The 17766-nt window shown below is 47.8% G+C and overlaps 1 protein-coding gene across 2 annotated transcripts in view; it reads left to right on the plus strand.

Annotated features, from left to right (window-relative positions):
• Positions 1–13346: 13346 nt before the first annotated feature.
• MTX2 (metaxin 2) overlaps positions 13347–17766 on the plus strand; it is a 71286-nt gene continuing 66866 nt past the window's right edge. The window contains exon 1 of one of the 2 annotated variants that reach the window (XM_075933707.1): positions 13347–13518. In XM_075933707.1, coding sequence (XP_075789822.1) covers positions 13479–13518 — 40 coding nt within the window. In that variant the 5' untranslated portion in view covers positions 13347–13478. The remainder of the gene's footprint in view (positions 13519–17766) is intronic. The other variant, XM_075933708.2, reaches the window with a different exon arrangement.

Below are 17766 nucleotides of genomic sequence, written 5' to 3' on the forward strand. Positions count from 1 at the left end.
TTCCAGCTACGTTTTTACATAGCTGGAATTGCGTACCTTAAACTGACTGTCCCCTGTAGTGTGGACCTGGCAGATTATGCCGAGCTAACAATATGGAGTAAGGTCCCCCACGTCCTCAGTTTCAACTCCATCACTCATGGGGGAGACACAACCACCAGGCCAGTGATCACAATTCATTGAAGGATTGTATTCACTGGCAGAAAAAGTGTGGTGGTTTAGTTGGTTGTTTTTGTTGTTATTGTGTTTTAACCATGAGATAACAAACATGCATTTGCTATCTCATCGTAAAATCTTAACTCAGACAAGGGTCTGTAATTTTACCATGAAGAAAACTAGGTAAGGTCAACTACCAACAGGGAATATAGTCTTGACCATTCCTATGTATTCACCATTAAAAATAACTTGTCTTCATTGGGATTTTATGGCAGGATAGCTTATGTGAGCTTATTTTACAGTTTGCTTTTTAACAGTAAAACATTATTTTTTCCTGTGAAGACAAACTGACTGAATGTGTCCAACCATCGAACAATGCAACAGCAACCACAGGGGCATCTTTCTGCATCGGCTCAATAGGATACTCTGACCAACAGTGGAAAACCTCCCTGAGGCACTAGGAGGGGTTCATAGCTGTGTCCTAAAAAAAAAAAGAAAACTGTTGAGCAACATGGTAATGGATTTAATTGTGCTAAGAGTTGAGGAGGGATTTTATACTGGAGAGAATAAGGGCTTGTCTCCATGGGGAAATTGTTTGGCATAGCTATAGAGAAATAAGCTATTCTACTATAGCTATGCTGGAATACTTACCCATGTGGACACATTATTCTGGAAACATTTTATTCCAGAACAATCAATTTACTTTCAAAGAAGAATCACTTTTATTCTGGAACAGAGTGGCCAACTGAGGAATAGTTTATTCTGCTATGGTCAATTTTCCCATGTAAAGAAACCCAGACACCCTCACAAAAAGGTATACAGGACAGCTCGAAGAAGAGCAGGGCATCGTGGCAGTGGTGACTAGGTTAGGTCACAAGAGGAGCTTTGCTTTTTAAAATAATCTGAGTTGGTTTGCTGCTGTTGCTGTATTTGAAGAGGAAAGCCTATCTAACTTAGCTTGTAGTTAGTTAATCTTATGCTTCTCTTTAGATGGCTGCTTGTTTTAAAATCAATATATCCCTAATGATTTGTTCCAACAGTTACATAAAAACGTATTTTTAAAGAAGCTGTTGGTCAATATTACTGACCACAGATTGCTGAAGGGAGGACCAGGCAGGCGTCCAAACTACAGGTTGTACCTCCAAAATCTGGGACTCTCTGGTCTGGCAGCATCTGTGGTCTGGCAGAACCATGGAAGTTCCTGGAGCAGATAGCCCGGGAGCCTAATGGCAGGGGCCAGCTGGCTGGGAAATCAGAGTCAGCAGCCCAGCTGGAGCAGCATGGGACCAGGGCTGGAGCCTTCCAGTAGCCCCTAGGAGCACAGGGCTGGAGCCCACGGCTTCCCCAGGCTGCGTGGGGACAGGGACGGAGCCCCACAGTTTCCCCAGACTGCGTGAGTCTGAAGCCCAGCGGCTTTCCCCAGTTGTGCTGGGCCAGTGCTGAGGCTGTGCAGGGCCAGAGTTGGAGCCCTAGCTTGGAGGCTGCTCATGGCTGCACAGGACCAGAGTCCCACAGCAGGAGCCGGAGCCTGTGCTGTCCAGGGAGCCAGCAGTAGCTGGGCAAACAGCCCAGCCAGGTTGGGGTGGAGGGCGAGGCAGGGTTGCCTGCTGAAAACCTTCCCTGGTCTGACAAATTCTCTTCTTCAGGACTGGTCAGGTCCTGATGATGCTGGACCAGAGAGGTCCAACCTGCAGATGTGTCTGCATGGTGATAAATGCATGCTTATATTTTTTTTGTTAGATCTAACAATCCCCATAATATCTGGTGTCCATTGTTACAGGGAGATCACTGTCTCCCTGGCTATACTATCTCCAAGCTATACTCACAGGTAAAAATTAGACTAACAGGAATCCAGGACACCTCTGAGGTGAAGATGTGACTAGAGCTGTTTTCAACCACTTTTTTAGGAACACCTTTTCAATCATCCCGATTAAAAAGGAATATTAGGTGTGTAGCCAACAAAGCAGTATCAGTTCTTCACTATATGGTTTGCTTGTATGTTGTATCTTCATTTCCTGCCCTTTGTCGGCATATACAAGTTCCCTAGGAGTGGGATTTCCTGTGTTTGTAAGCGCTTAGCACAAGAGGTCCCTGATCTAAACAGCCTCTGGGAGCTACCATAGTATAAATATTTACTCCTAATATTAAGAGAATAACTAGAATTAATGTAATAAGGCATTAATAACTAAATAATTTCTTCCCAAAAATGTATAGTTTAAAAGAAAGGCCCACAAGTTTATTACTTAGAATTTGTTATGAGAAGTTAACTGGAACATGGAACTGATTGTTACTGAGATATGGAGCTTTTAACTTCTGGGTCATTGGCTCAAATCCAGCAGCACTGGTAGTGATTAATAGCCATTTTCATTTGACGGGCATTCATAGACCTATGTGAGAAGCTGGTGCCAGTATGAACTCTAGTGGAATAGTGTCCACATTTAACAAAAGCTACTGTTGTGTAAAGAGCAGCAGGACTCAAACTAGGGATGTGAACGACTAGTTGCTTTCATCCCTCTCCTCCTTGCTACCTCTTTCGGAAAGAGGCAGCAAAGGGGGGAAGAAGAGCAGGTGACAGGCAGGTGACAGGCGTGGGCTCCATGCGGTGCTGCCACTTTGAAACAGTGTGTGGAGCCTGATGCTGGGCTTCCCATGGTGTTTCAAAGTGGCAACACTGCATGGAGCCTGGGCTCAGCTGGTGACTCAGAGTGACCGCGCCTCGGCGGGTATCATGGGGCCAGCAGGGGACTCCTTAAGTCCCCCACTGGCCCCAGGCTCCCCACAAATTGCATTGAATATTCAATTAGCCAAATAATTACAATTTTACAACCCTAACTCAAACCTTGGTCACTAGAGCTGCTAGACAGCAGATAGCTCTATGCCATTATTAGTATCAGCTATAACCTATAACGCATATGTGACTATACACTATGGAAAGTCCCACTTGCAAGACCTGATTGGCAGCCACCATTAGCGACTCCTCTTGGCCCCTTGGTGCCATATAAACTCATGCAGAGTGTCAGGAAACGTTTAAGTAACAATGTTGATTCTTAGTGAGTGGTCATGACTGGCTCTGTTCCTGGCATTGGCTTTGGCTCTGACTTGTGTCATGAGCTTCACATGGAAGCCTGACGAGTTCTGACCATAGCACTAACCTTTGCCTGGACAGCTAACTTTGAGCTGCCTTCGCATCTGTCAGGGTGGAAACCTGGGGCTCGACAATTTAGATGGGATGGCAGGGTAGCAGCCCTCTCTGTTTCCAACCATGATGATGCAATGGTGTTTGATTAAAGGGATTCCAAACAATTTCTTTCAAGCCAATGTATTCCAAAGATACACAGCAACCCACACAAAACTTTTAAACCCACAGTGAGCCTGCATGCCTGGGCTTGTCTGCACCTTATCATTCTCTCTCAAAGCTTAAGTGAACCCAGCTGTCTCAGGCACATCCCACCAAGTTCTTGCCTTAACTCTACAGCCTTGCTGCTTGCTCTGTCTATCTCAATATCTCTAAAGAAGCTGCTGTCTGCTCCCCTTCCTTTTCCTCTATGATGGAGTTTTTTTTACAGCTTAGTGTTATTTTGATTGTAGATTCTTGGCTTGGAAAGAGTGGCTGGACTTGCCAGGAAGGTCTGGATTTTGTAAAGGCTAGCTCAGGCATTTGTTCCTTTAAGGGCCTTTCATATTCTCCCTGGACGTATCTTCTCTTCGTTTTAGTTCATTTCCTGCTTGCTCCTCCCGCAACTGTCTCCTTTGATTTTATATGCAGCTAGTATAATATAAAACAGGTGAATGGAGGTACATACAATACTCAAAATAATACCCGTAATGGGGTATACAACCCCTACCTGGTGAAGAAACAGGTGAGGAACTGCTTTGGGCACCAACAGCCCTGCCCCACTGCACATACAAAACCTGTGCAAGCTGCAGGGAGAACTTATTAAACCCTGGATTGGATGCTGGTGGAGGTGAAGGCAACCTGCCTCACCCCAAATGGATCACATTGCACCACTGGAAATGAGCGGCCCTAATATAGCCTCATTCTCTACAGCATCTGACAAGACTCTTATCTGCTTTATTCTGTCCTGTAATTAGCATACATGTAATTTAATGCTGTCTTTTATTCCTGTTGTTCCTATATTTTCATGCTCATCGCTTTTCCAGGTCAGGCCTAGCTTTACTAATTAATACATCTCACCTATGACACATTTTGCAAATTATTTGTTTTGCAAATTTGGTATTTTCTTTCCCCCCCAACCACATTAGGGGTACATCTACACAGATCTTAATAGGAGTGTGACAAACTAGACAGGGAGGGGGAGAGATTCAACAAGTCTAGGTGGAGCTTATGCAACTTTGTTCAGAGTTTAGCTCTAAAACAGAAAAGTAAGTGTCCCTTAAAAGAGTAGTCCAGGGGTCTCCAAACTTTTCTGCCCGAGGGCCGCATTAACTATCAAACAGCAGTTCGGGGGCCGACTACACACTTGAGGTCCAAATAAAAAACAATCAAAACATGGATGTTGTTTTTAATTATTTATTTAATATTATTTTATTCAGTTATTATTTAATAACACATTGATACACTACACATGAACACCTGTATTAGTGTGAATGGTGAAATTGTTTCCTGGATGCCAAAATAGCAGACATTTCTGGCTTTAGAAATCACTGTTTGAAATTGGGGGTGGTGCTTGTCCTAGTCCTGCAGGAGGGGCTCCAGAAAGGGGAAACTGCTGAGAACTCATTTCCACCTGCGCAATGTGATGAAAATTGTAAGCAACATAATCCTGGCAATATGTTCAGCCTAAGACACTCACACTTGAAGAGATGTGATCACTCTCCTATCATGCAGGGAATGAGGTGACAATTTGTAACAGCCCCATGGAACAAGGGGCATGCATTTTAATGGGAAAAGCTGGTTTGAAAGCAGACACGTTATCACTTGGTAAAGGAAGTTGGAAAGCAGTGCCCAACGCTCCCACAGACTGATACCCGGCAGGGCGGTGCTGCTCTGGGTTGTGGATGAGAGAGACCAGACGTGGAAGGGAGAGGGATGTTTCTTCAGGGCGCACTGCAGGGACCAGGGCAGCGCGCTAGGCACGGCGCAGCGTCACCCAGAGGCTGTGCCACAGCAACCAGACCGCCTCCTGCAATGGGCACAGCTCCTCAGCCCCGCCCCCGGAGAAGTAGCCCCTCGCTCCTAGCCCCTGAGAAACCACCGTTGGGTTTCCTCCCCTCCGTCCAGCCTCCCGCAATCTTCTGCCGCCGGGTCTGATCCGGAGCCCGCCTTCGAGACCCCCCTTTTCGCCCGCCCGGCCAAGCGGCACGCGGAGCCGTCCCTGACCTGGGCTACCTGCTGTCCCGTGCGCGCGCTGGGGCCTCGCGCAGCCGCCTGCGAATCCGTTTCTCCCGCTGACACCAATGCTCGGACTCAAGCTCTCTCCTTCCACCGCCGCAGCCACCCTCCGCCTGATTGGCTCCGGTTGGTGCACGCGGAAGAAGGTGGGGCCAGACAAAAAGGTCTCCACGGGCCGGATGAGAGGGCCTCGCGGGCCGCATCCGGCCCGCGGGCCGTAGTTTGGAGACCCCTGGAGTAGTCCATTCCTTACAAGCACAAATAAAAGGCTATCCTCAAACTAAACTTAAACTTAAGGGGTCTATGAAATAAGGATTGCTTCTTGCGGGTGGAAATGACCATGAGATCAAATCAACCCAGACCCACTTCCCTCAGCTACTGTCTCTCACTGGTAGTCAGCCCTCAGTTAACCACAGCACATCTCTTTTAGTGCAGAAAATAAATCCATGACAGCAGGGCCATCCATGATACCCTACAATTCCCTGCATTCGGGGGAGGCAATAATGAATATTTTGACAGCCAGAAGGACAGTTTTGCTCTTAGTCCAGCTTTTAAAAAAAATTTTTTAGACCACATCACAAGGTGCTAATACATCCTCTTTAATGTTAACCAGTCTTGTCCAGCAACCACACCCAGTAGTAGCTCCTTACATTTTCGGATAGCATCTTTCGGGAATAAGCAGACTTGTTTAACTCCTTCTAACAGTAAAAATGTGACCAACTGCCCCACATCCAAATTGACAGGCTGCTTCAAGATTTTGCAGCATGGTGAGATATGCAGTACAAATACCAGAATGGAACTTTCCACCTGTTATCCTCACTTCAGCAGTCTGAATTATGACTATAAAGACTGTGAAAATGAGGATTGTCGCTACTGAGCTGCTGGTTTGGCATTCCTGAAGTTTCAGCAACAGGATTATGATTCACACTGGAAAAGATCATTGAACGTGTGTCCAGCGCTGGGTACATCATGGACCTGTGTGTACATGGAGAGAAGGTGCAAAGAGATCAAATCAGCCCAAATTCAAGCCTGGGCCCATGTTCTACAGTTCTTACCCATTATCAGATCCTCCCCTTGGGAATATTTGCATGGCTCCCAGGGAAGTTTCCAGAAGCTGCACACCCATGAGAGGAAGAAGCTGATCCTAAATTTTCACTCTAGGACTTTCCAACTTTTTCTAACAAGGTTGCACTTCTCCCCTCACTGATGTGGCACCTGAGAAGCAGAAAGACACTTCTCACATTCCCCTTTCACACCAGAGCCTAGGGGGGCCCAGCCTAGTAGATTTTGTGTGCTCCAGCCCCATGGTGGGGCAGCAAGCAGGCTGTAGCACTGAACAGGCTCCTCAGTGCAGGGGTGGGGGCATAAGCTTTGGGGGCTAGACCAGGTAAACTGCGGGCCACATCCAGCCCCTGGGCCTACGATTCCTCACCCCTGCCTTAGGGTTTTGTCTACACAGCAAAGAAAAACCCATGGCTGGATTCGGCCAGATGACTTGGATTCATGGTTGCTTGGCTGTTGGGCTGTTTCATGGCTGTGTAGACTTCTGGGCTTGGGCTGGAGTTGAGGTTCTAGGACCCGTTGGGATGAGAGGGTCCAGCCCAAGTGCAGAAGTCTACACAGCAATGAAACAGTCCTGCAAGCCCGAGTTGGCTGGCACAGGGGAATTCTTTGGGCATTATTAAAGTCCCTTTGTGCTGGTCAAGTGGTACAGTGCATTTCAGCTCCTGAAATGGTTTTTTTTCTTATCTTATACTCAAATCAGAACTATAATCTAAGTTTCATACATATGCTATATCAGGAAAGAAGACTTGCACTGCACATCCCAGATCCAGGGAACCCACATACGTATTTCATTTTTATACCAGAAGCAGAGTTGAAGTGCCTGTAATGTTTCAGAAATCAACCATATTTACTCTATTGAAGGATTTTGCATCAATCATAAGTTATGTAGTGAAAGTCATCACCCCCTGACGATACACTTTACTACCACTTACTGGATTGTGGTGTGGTTAATATTCCAACCAACAATCAATCATAATAAACAGAATTATAATAAATATTCTCATCCATTATATTATTGGCCAATGTTTTTGATACTACTTGACTGATTCTAATTTTGATTTGGCTCCCTTTGTGATTTTATGTCTACAATGAGAGAGTTATTATCTCCAGGATAAAGCTGCAGTCCTTTCTCAAGCAATATTTCCATTTAATGGAAATCCATAGGAGTTTTTCCTGAATACAGGTTTGCTAAGGAGAGAATGATATTGCTCAAAGAATGAAAGCTATTTTTTTGATAAAGAAGATATTTTAAAAGATACTTTCTTCCAATCAATATTTCAATTTAGATTTTTTTTTTCAAAATTGGAAGGAGGCAGTAAATATATCAATATCTTTTATTTCAAATTAATCAAATATACAAGAACAAAAGTTGCTGTTCTCAGGCAGAAAAACTTAAAAAACAGACTGCTGAGAGAAACTGCTGAGCTTGAATTCATATGCAAATTTGACACCCTGACCCAAGGTCTAAATAAAGATGTGGTTCTTGGATGACAATAGGTAATTTCTCATTCAGGTACTCTGACCTTCTCACCACTGTTGGAGATAAGGCACATCCATTCTGAAATAATTAGCACTGATCTCACAGTCCCATCTTCCTTTCTTCCTTTCTTTCTTTCTTTCTTTCTTTCTTTCTTTCTTTCTTTCTTTCTTTCTTTCTTTCTTTCTTTCTTTCTTTCTTTCTTTCTTTCTTTCTTCAGCATCTGAGGAACTAAGTTGTAGCTCATGAAAGCTCATGTTCTAATACCCTAATAAATATGTTAGTCTTTAAAGTACCACTGGACTTCTAGTTGTTTTTTCTCAAAAAGACTAACACAGCTACCTCTCTTAATTCTGTAAGTATTATCTTTGATGAGGCAAGACAAATAGGCTTGTTTTCACTAGCTCTGTATTAACTTATACGTGTCTATCCAACATGATATTTGTATCACTGGTGAAACACAAAATTTTGCTGCAGAATGATGACCTTCAATATGCTGTATGTATCATTCAGATTTTTAAAAGTGTGAATTTTTCAGTGGATAGTGCATGGCTGTATTCGGGCTGAAATGTGCACAACCATTGTACTACCGGAATAAAGCATTTTAATTTGTGATCTTTGATATGGCAGTGTTATGAATGGAAAAGGTCTTAGACCCTCATATTTCCCCGAGGCTCAGTTCAGGGGCAGAGTTGAAGTAATTTGATGCCCTTAACTTTGCATTTCTATATTTTCAAATGTTTGTTGAAAATAAGTTCTAACTGTGAAGTTCCTGGATTTCCACTGTGTGCTTTTTTGACAACTACAATCTAGTATATATTTGAGAGAGTCTGTTATTTTCTGTGAATTCCTTTACTGTTTGATTTTGTTTTTTTGTTTTAAATTGGAATGATTTATTTGGCCACATGCATGTGAGAGCATAAGGCATATTCTTCACTCCTTTTGGATATCCTCCACTGGACCAGAGGACCATCATGATGCAGCTAGTGGAGAAGGGAAGAGAATTCTTCCTGTGACTCCTTTCTCCTCCTAACTGTACTGAGGAGGGTTACCAAGGTTCATGCACTATTCGCAAGGTCATATCTGCAGCCTTCCACTTTTACAATCAAGCAGCCTTTTGCTGGTGACTCACCCATCCTGCCGCAGAGACAAAACAAGGCTTCCTCTGCAGTGATTCCTCCCAGCCATTGGGGACCACTGTGGTGCCAGAACTGAAGTCAGTTGGGTGGATATTTTATACCCCCTCTTCCAGCTTTCTGTTCTCCATGTTTGCTTTGGTGCCGCCATGGAGGAACCCACCACCACAAAGCAAGAAGGAATCAGAGGTGGTCGGCTGCCTCAGCACCTTGCTGGCTGGACAGGTGACGGTCTAATGGAGAGGGAGGGTAGGAGCAACTAAGGATGTTGAATACGCAATGAGATGTCTATCCAACATAAGGCTGATTCGAGAGACAAAGTAGGTAAGGTAGCACCTTTTATCGCAGGGGTGGGGAACCTCAGGCCTGGGGGCTGGATGCGACCCTTGGGTTGCTAGATCCAGTTCCTGAGGCTCAGGGTTCCCTCTGCACTGGGAGCCCATGCTGGTGCTCCATTCCCCTCTGCTGCCCCACCACAGAGATGGAGCACACAAAATTTACTAGGCTTGGTCCCTCTAGGCTCTGGTGTGCAAGGGGAATATGGGGAATGTCTTTCTTCTTCTCAGTCAGGGCACCACGTCAGTGAGGGGTTTTATTTTATTTTGCTTCTCACTTTTGTGCAACCCCCAACTGATTTTTCTTGGGTCAATGACATCCGAACCCTTAGCTGGAAATAAGCTATGCAATTTTAGCTACACAAATTGTGTAGCTTATTTTGAATGTATTTCAAAATAGCTTATTTTGAAATTTTTCGAAATAGAGTGTTATTCCAAAATGCCCCTTAATTCTTGTGGAACGAGGTTTACAGGGACGTTGGAATAGCGTGCCCATTATTTCAAAAGCTATTTCAAAATAACGGATGCGCTGTCAAGATGTGGAGAACGCTGTTTTGGGATACTGGAAGTATCCCAAAATAGTGCCACTGTCTAGATGTACCCACACTACTAAGTGCTTGTGATTGGGAAAATATTGCCTCTTAGAGGTATTGCTGAGGGGTGATGTTTAATTTACTGGGTGGGGACTGATGACAATTCAGTTTTGTATGATTAAGGGGTGGGGAACCTAAAGCCCAGGGGCTGGATCCAGCCCCTCGGCATTGAGGAGCCTGTGCTAGCACTCCAGCCTCTCCTGCCATCCCCCCCACAAGACTGGAACACACAAAATCTACTAGCCTGGGCCTCGTAGGCTCTCATGTATGAGGAGAATATGGGGAGTGTCTTTCTTCTCAGTTGGGGGCCAAGTCAGTGAGAATTTGGTTTTTTTGGGTTTTTTGCTTCTCATTTGTGTGCGGCCACCAACTGATTTTTCTGTGGGTCAGCAGCCCTCAATCCAAAATAGGTTCCTCACCCCTGGTTAAGAGGATCCTTTAGATCTGGAATCGGGTTTTTTGTTGCCATGCTACCAACTCCATTAGACAGAAGGGTTTCATTTTCCCAGGCCTGAAAGAAGAGCCGTGGAAGCGCAAAAGCTTGTCTCACCACAGATATTACCTCACCCACTTTGTCTCTCTACTATCTGGGGACCAACATGGCTATGATAACACTGCATACTAAATAAGGCTTACAATTGACTGATCCCCATATATGGAGCCATTGCAGTTTAATGTGGTATGTTGTGTTTGATCCAGATACATCCAAGAACTACAGGACTAAGGGGTGCAGTGTGTGAGAGGTTTGATCCTCAGGCCTTTGGGAGCCTCTGCCAAGTATGGACCTGTACAGTGTGTAGGGCAGGGGCAGGAAACTTTTTTCAGGATGTGGCCCCCAAATGAGAATGAGAAAGATACTACCCACAGTCTCCTCACACACCAGAGCCTGATGGGCCCCAGACTAGTAGATTTTGTGTATTCCAGCCCCTCAGGTAGGTGGATGGGGAGAGGGGGCTGGAGCACCAGGCAATCCAGGGGCTGCATCTAGCCCCCAGATCTTTGGTTCCCCATCCCTGGTGTAGGGGGTTGATCCTCAGCCCATGGAAGCCTCTGTGCAGCATGGGGCTGTAGTGTATGTATGTGAGTGTGGCGGCAGCAGGGGGAGGTTGCTGTCCAATCTGTGGGAGCCTTTGCCCAGCAGCAGATTACATGGTTTGTGTGTGGGGGAGGGGTGATCCCCAGTTCCCAGGAGGCTGTATATGTGTGTGGGGGAAGGGGAGTTGATCCCCAGTCCAAGGGAGCCTCTGTGCAGCAGGGGCTATGTGTGTGAGGAGGAGGGGGGAGTTGATCCCGTCCATAGGAGCCTGTGCAGCAGGGGCTCTGTGTGTGTGTGTGATGGGGGAACGGGGAGAGAGTTGATCCTCAGTCCATAGGAATCTGTGCAGCAGGGGTTGTGTGTGTGTAGGGAGGGACTAGGGGGCTGATCCCCGTCCATAGGAGGCTGTGCAGCAGGGGCTGTGTATGTGTGTGTGGGGAGGGGTGGGGGCGGAGTTCATCCCCCATCCATAGGAGCCTATGCAGAAGGGGTTGTGTGTGTGGGAGCTGATCCCCAGCCCATAGGAGCCTGTGCAGCAGGGGCTGGGGGGGGAGGGGAGAGGGAAGTGATCCCCAGTCCATAGGAGCCTGTGCAGCAGGGGCTGGGGGGGGGGGGGAGAGGGAAGTGATCCCCAGTCCATAGGAGCCAGTGCAGCAGAGGCTGGGGGGGGGGGGGAGAGGGAAGTGATCCCCAGTCCATAGGAGCCTGTGCAGCAGGGGCTGGGGGGGGGGGGGGGAGAGGGAAGTGATCCCCAGTCCATAGGAGCCTGTGCAGCAGGGGCTGGGGGGGGGGGGGGGGAGAGGGAAGTGATCCCCAGCCCATAGGAGCCAGTGCAGCAGGGGCTGGGGGGACGGGAGAGGGAAGTGATCCCCAGCCCATAGGAGCCAGTGCAGCAGGGGCTGGGGGGGGGAGGGGGGGGAGAGGGAAGTGATCCCCAGTCCATAGGAGCCTGTGCAGCAGGGGCTTGTGGGGGGGGGGGAGAGGGAAGTGATCCCCAGTCCATAGGAGCCAGTGCAGCAGGGGCTGGGGGGGGGGGGAGAGGGAAGTGATCCCCAGCCCATAGGAGCCTGTGCAGCAGGGGCTGGGGGGGGGGGGAGAGGGAAGTGATCCCCAGCCCATAGGAGCCTGTGCAGCAGGGGCTGGGGGGGGGGGGGAGAGGGAAGTGATCCCCAGCCCATAGGAGCCTGTGCAGCAGGGGCTGGGGGGGGGGGGAGAGGGAAGTGATCCCCAGCCCATAGGAGCCAGTGCAGCAGGGGCTGGGGGGGGGAGAGGGAAGTGATCCCCAGCCCATAGGAGCCTGTGCAGCAGGGGCTGGGGGGGGGGGGGGAGAGGGAAGTGATCCCCAGCCCATAGGAGCCAGTGCAGCAGGGGCTGGGGGGGGGGGGGAGAGGGAAGTGATCCCCAGCCCATAGGAGCCTGTGCAGCAGGGGCTGGGGGGGGGGGGAGAGGGAAGTGATCCCCAGCCCATAGGAGCCTGTGCAGCAGGGGCTGGGGGGGGGGGGAGAGGGAAGTGATCCCCAGCCCATAGGAGCCTGTGCAGCAGGGGCTGGGGGGGGGGGGGGAGAGGGAAGTGATCCCCAGCCCATAGGAGCCAGTGCAGCAGGGGCTGGGGGGGGGAGAGGGAAGTGATCCCCAGCCCATAGGAGCCTGTGCAGCAGGGGCTGGGGGGGGGGGGGGAAGAGGGAAGTGATCCCCAGCCCATAGGAGCCAGTGCAGCAGGGGCTGGGGGGGGGGGGGAGAGGGAAGTGATCCCCAGCCCATAGGAGCCAGTGCAGCAGGGGCTGGGGGGGGGGGGAGAGGGAAGTGATCCCCAGCCCATAGGAGCCAGTGCAGCAGGGGCTGGGGGGGGGGGGGGAGAGGGAAGTGATCCCCAGCCCATAGGAGCCAGTGCAGCAGGGGCTGGGGGGGGGGGGGGAGAGGGAAGTGATCCCCAGCCCATAGGAGCCAGTGCAGCAGGGGCTGGGGGGGGGGGGAGAGGGAAGTGATCCCCAGCCCATAGGAGCCTGTGCAGCAGGGGCTGCTGGTGGGGTGATGCCCAGCACGGACCATACGGGGATGACCCAGTGTAGGCCAGGCGCTGGCTGCCGTGTCGGTGCACTCCGGGGAGGGGGCGCGCTGCGGGGCTCCGAGCGGCGGGGCCCGCGGGCCGGGCCAGGCGGCACTGCGGGAGGGGCGGGCCCGGGAGGCGGAGCGGGCCCCGGATGCACTTGCCCCGGCGCTGCCAGGCCGGCTCCTAGTTCCTGCGCGTGCCCTTAACCTTGCGGGGCCCGTTCCGAGCCCAAGCGGGGCCGCGGCTGCGCCTGGTGCGGGCGGGCTCGGCCGCAGGGATCATGTCGCTGGTGGCGGAGGCGTTTGTGTCTCAAATAGCAGGTAGCGGGAAGGAGGCGAGGGGGGAAGGGCGCTGAGGGGCGGGGGGCGCTGGCACGAGGCAGGCCGGGTTCGGGGCGAGATGGGCCTCGCGGCGGGGCAGGAGGCAAAAGCCAGTGGGCCCTGCGCAGCTCCCCGTTCCCGACTCCGGCCGCAGGGTGCGAGACCCGGCTCTCGTGCAGTCTGGCCGCGTCCCGTAGGCAGGGCCAGGCCCTGCTACCTGCGCGGTGACCGTGCTGTTGATGATGCGGTCGGAGGAAGGTTTGTTTTGGTGTTTAAGGAGCTGGATTCTCTATTGCAGGAACGATACCACGCGGCGCGGCGTCCCGCTCTGTGCGTTCTGCTTTGGAAATGTTGCGAGGCAAACCTCAGAGTTTTTAATAGCCTGCTGTCAACAACGTGTGTCCCCTCACTGGCCTCTTACAGAGAGAAACACATGCATCGGATGATTTGAATCACCTAGTGTGCTTTTGTTTCCCTGCCACCGCAAAAGGATGTTTGTTTCTTTTTTAATATGCAAGGGCATTTTCCTCTTATCAGAAGTAGAGGTTCATTTGCTCAGGAAGGACAGACAGGGAAATAAGGGAGGAGGGGTTGCCTTGTATATTAAAAATGTACACACTTGGACTGATGTGGAGATGAACGTAGGAGATAGCTTAACCCAGAGAGACTCTACACAGCTAAAAGGGGTAAAAAATGAGGGTGATGTCATGCTAGGAGTCTACTACAGGCCACCTAGCCAGGTGGAAGAGGTGGATGAGGCCTTTTTTAAACAATTAACAAAACTATCCAAAGCCCAAGATTTGGTGGTGATGGGGGACTTCAACTATCCAGACATATGTTGGGAAACTAACACAGCGGGGCACAGGCTATCCAATAAGTTTCTGAACTGCATTGGAGACAACTTTCTGTTTCAGAAGGTTGAAAAAACTGCCAGAGGAGAAGCTGTTCTGGATTTGATTTTAACAAATAGGGAGGAACTAGTTGAGAACTTGAAAGTGGAAGACAGTATGGGGGACAGTGATCATGAAATAATAGAGTTCATGATCTTAAGGAAAGATAGAAGGGAGACCAGCACAATTGAGGTAATGGATTTCAGGAAGGCAGATTTTGATAAGCTCAGAGAACTTGTTGGTAAGGTCCCATGGGAAGCAAGACTGAAGGGAAAAACAACTGAGGAGAGTTGGAAGTATTTCAAAGGGATGTTGTTAAGGGCCCAAAATCAAACAATTCCACTGTGTTGGAAAGATAGGAAAATATGGCAAAAGACCAGCTTGGCTTAACAAGGAGATCTTGCATGATCTCAAAATAAAAAAGGAGTCATATAAAAAATGGAAACTAGGACAAATAACAAAGGATGAATATAGGCAAGCAACACAGGAATGCAGGGGCAAGATTAGAAAGGCAAAGGCACAAAATGAGACCAAACTAGCTACAGGCATAAAGGGAAACAAGAAGACCTTTTATAAATACATTAAAAGCAAGAGGAAGACCAAGGACAGGTTAGGTCCACTGCTCAGTGAGGAGGGAGAAGCAGTAACAGGAAACTTGGAAATGGCAGAGATGCTCAGTGACTTCTTTGTTTCGGTCTTCACCGAGAAGTCTGGAGGTGTGCCTAACGTAGTGAATACAAGCAGAGAGAGGGTACGTTTAGAAGATAGGATACACAAAGAACAAGTTAAAAATCACTTAGGAAAGTTAGATGTCAGCAAGTCACCAGTTCCTGATGAAATGCATCCCAGGATACTCAAGGAGCTGATAGAGGAGGTATCTGAGCCTTTAGCTATGATCTTTGAAAAATCATGGAAGACAGGGGAGATACCAGAAGACTGGAAAAGGGCAAATATTGTGCCCATCTATAAAAAGGGGAATAAGAACAACCCAGGAAACTACAGACCGGTCAGTTTAACATCTGTCCCAGGGAAGATAATGGAGCAGGTAATTAAGGAAATCCTATGCAAACACTTGGAAGGTAATAAAGTGATAGGGAATAGCCAGCATGGGTTTGTGAAGAACAAGTCATGCCAAACTAATCTGATAGCTTTCTTTGATAGGATAACGAGCCTTGTGGATAAGGGAGAAGCGGTGGATGTCATATACCTAGTCTTTAGTAAGGCATTTGATACGGTCTCGCATGATATTCTTATTGATAAACTAGGCAAATATAACTTAGATAGGGCCACGATAAGGTGGGTGCATAATTGGCTGGATAACCGTAGTCAGAGAGTTGTTGTTAACAGTGCTAAATCCTGCTGGAAAGGGATAACAAGTGGAGTTCCGCAGGGGTCTGTTTTGGGACCTGTACTGTTCAATATCTTCATCAATGATGTAGATATTGGGATAGAGAGTATGCTTATTAAGTTTGCAGATGATACCAAACTGGGTGGGGTTGCAACTTCTTTGGAGGATAGGGACATAATTCAAAATGACCTTAGCAAGTTAGAGAAATGGTCAGAGGTAAACAGGATGAAGTTTAATAAAGAGAAATGCAAAGTGCTCCAACTTAGGAAGGAACAATCAGTTCCATACATACAAGATGGGAAGCGACTGTCTAGGAAGGAGCATGGCGGAAAGGGATCTAGGGGTCATAGTGGACCACAAGTTGAATATGAGTCAACAGTGTGATGCTGTTGCAAAAAAAGCAAATATGATTCTAGGTTGTATCAACAGGTGTGTTGTAAGCAAAACTCATGAAGTCATTCTGCCGCTCTACTCTGCACTAGTTAGGCCTCAGCTGGAGTACTGTGTCCAGTTCTGGGCGCCACATGTCAAGAAAGATGTGGAGAAATTGGAAAGGGTACAGAGAAGAGCGACAAGAATGATTAAAGGTCTAGAGAACATGACCTATGAAGCCAGGCTTCATGAACTGGGCTTGTTTAGTTTGGAAAAAAGAAGATTAAGGGGGGACATGATAGCGGTTTTCAAATATCTAAAAGGGTGTCACAAGGAGGAAGGAGAAAATTTGTTCCTCTTGGTTTCTGAGGACAGGACAAGGAGTAATGGGCTTAAAGTGCAGCAAGGGAGGTTTAGATTGGACATTAGGAAAAAATTCCTAACTGTCAGTGTGGTCAAATATTGGAATAAATTGCCAAGGGAGATGGTGGACTCTCCCTCTCTGGAGATATTTAAGAACAGGTTAGACAGACATCTGTCAGGGATGGTGTAGACGGAGCTTGGTCCTGCCTTGAGGGCGGGGGGCTGGACTCGATGACCTCTCGAGGTCCCTTCCAGTCCTATGATTCTATGATTTTCATCTTATAAGGGGACCAGAGCTATAATAGGTTCATCGTTGTTTGGGAGTTGGCCATCTCTTTAGAAGTGAACTTTCTTCTTTTAAAAAGAATCCTCATCATTTTCTCATAGTGCACACAACTTGACACTTGTTACCAAAATATCAAGTTCACGTTCTGTTTTCTGGATCCTAGAAAATAGTTTTATTTTAATTTCTAGAAATACCAAAATGGTGCCCATCATTATGTTGTAGTTGCCCTTGAGGTTAACAGCAGCAACTATAGATAATTTAGCATAAATTCCCCTTTTCCCCTCAATGATTCCTCATCTCGTCAGTTACAATTTTTTTTCCCAACTATAAGGAGGAAAGATGAGCCTTGCAGGAAGCATATGATTTGGCGATTTTTCTGGGGCTGTGTTAAGGTGTGAACCAATGACTACAATCTTTGGCACCTCCCCTTATAAACTTTAGGTGGGGAAACAACTTTTTTTGTGATGGAAGACTGACTTTACATCTTGCATATTTAGTTTTACTCCCAATGAGAATGTCTTGGGCAATTTGGAAGTTAGGCAAGTTGTTCTTCAGTTTCAGATAGGGATTTGTGGAAAATACGGTGTTATGGTTGTGCAGGTGGCTGAATAATTCTCCTCTTAGTTAAGATGCTGCATAACACGCAGCACCAAATAAAGTCAGTAGTTTCATAGATTTTTTTTTTAGGGCAGAAAAGACTTATGATGATTTAGTCTGATCTCCAGCATAACTCACAAGGTCATAACATTTCACCAAATTTCTTCTTTTTAACTTCTAGCTAAGTTAGAGTGCATTTTTTAGAAACACATCAGCTTTGATTAAAGACTTCAACTGGTGGAGAACCCTCCACATACCTAAGGAAGTTGTTTCAATGGTTTATTATACTTACTGTTAAAAATCTGTACCATATTTCTAATCTGAATTTGTCAAACTTCACTGTCCAGCTCCTTAATCTAGCTCACAAAAGCATAACAAGGTCTAAGTAGCCC

The sequence above is a fragment of the Pelodiscus sinensis genome, chromosome 7 (genome assembly GCF_052426305.1).
Source record: "Pelodiscus sinensis isolate ZL-2025 chromosome 7, ASM5242630v1, whole genome shotgun sequence".
Classification (NCBI taxonomy): domain Eukaryota; kingdom Metazoa; phylum Chordata; order Testudines; family Trionychidae; genus Pelodiscus; species Pelodiscus sinensis.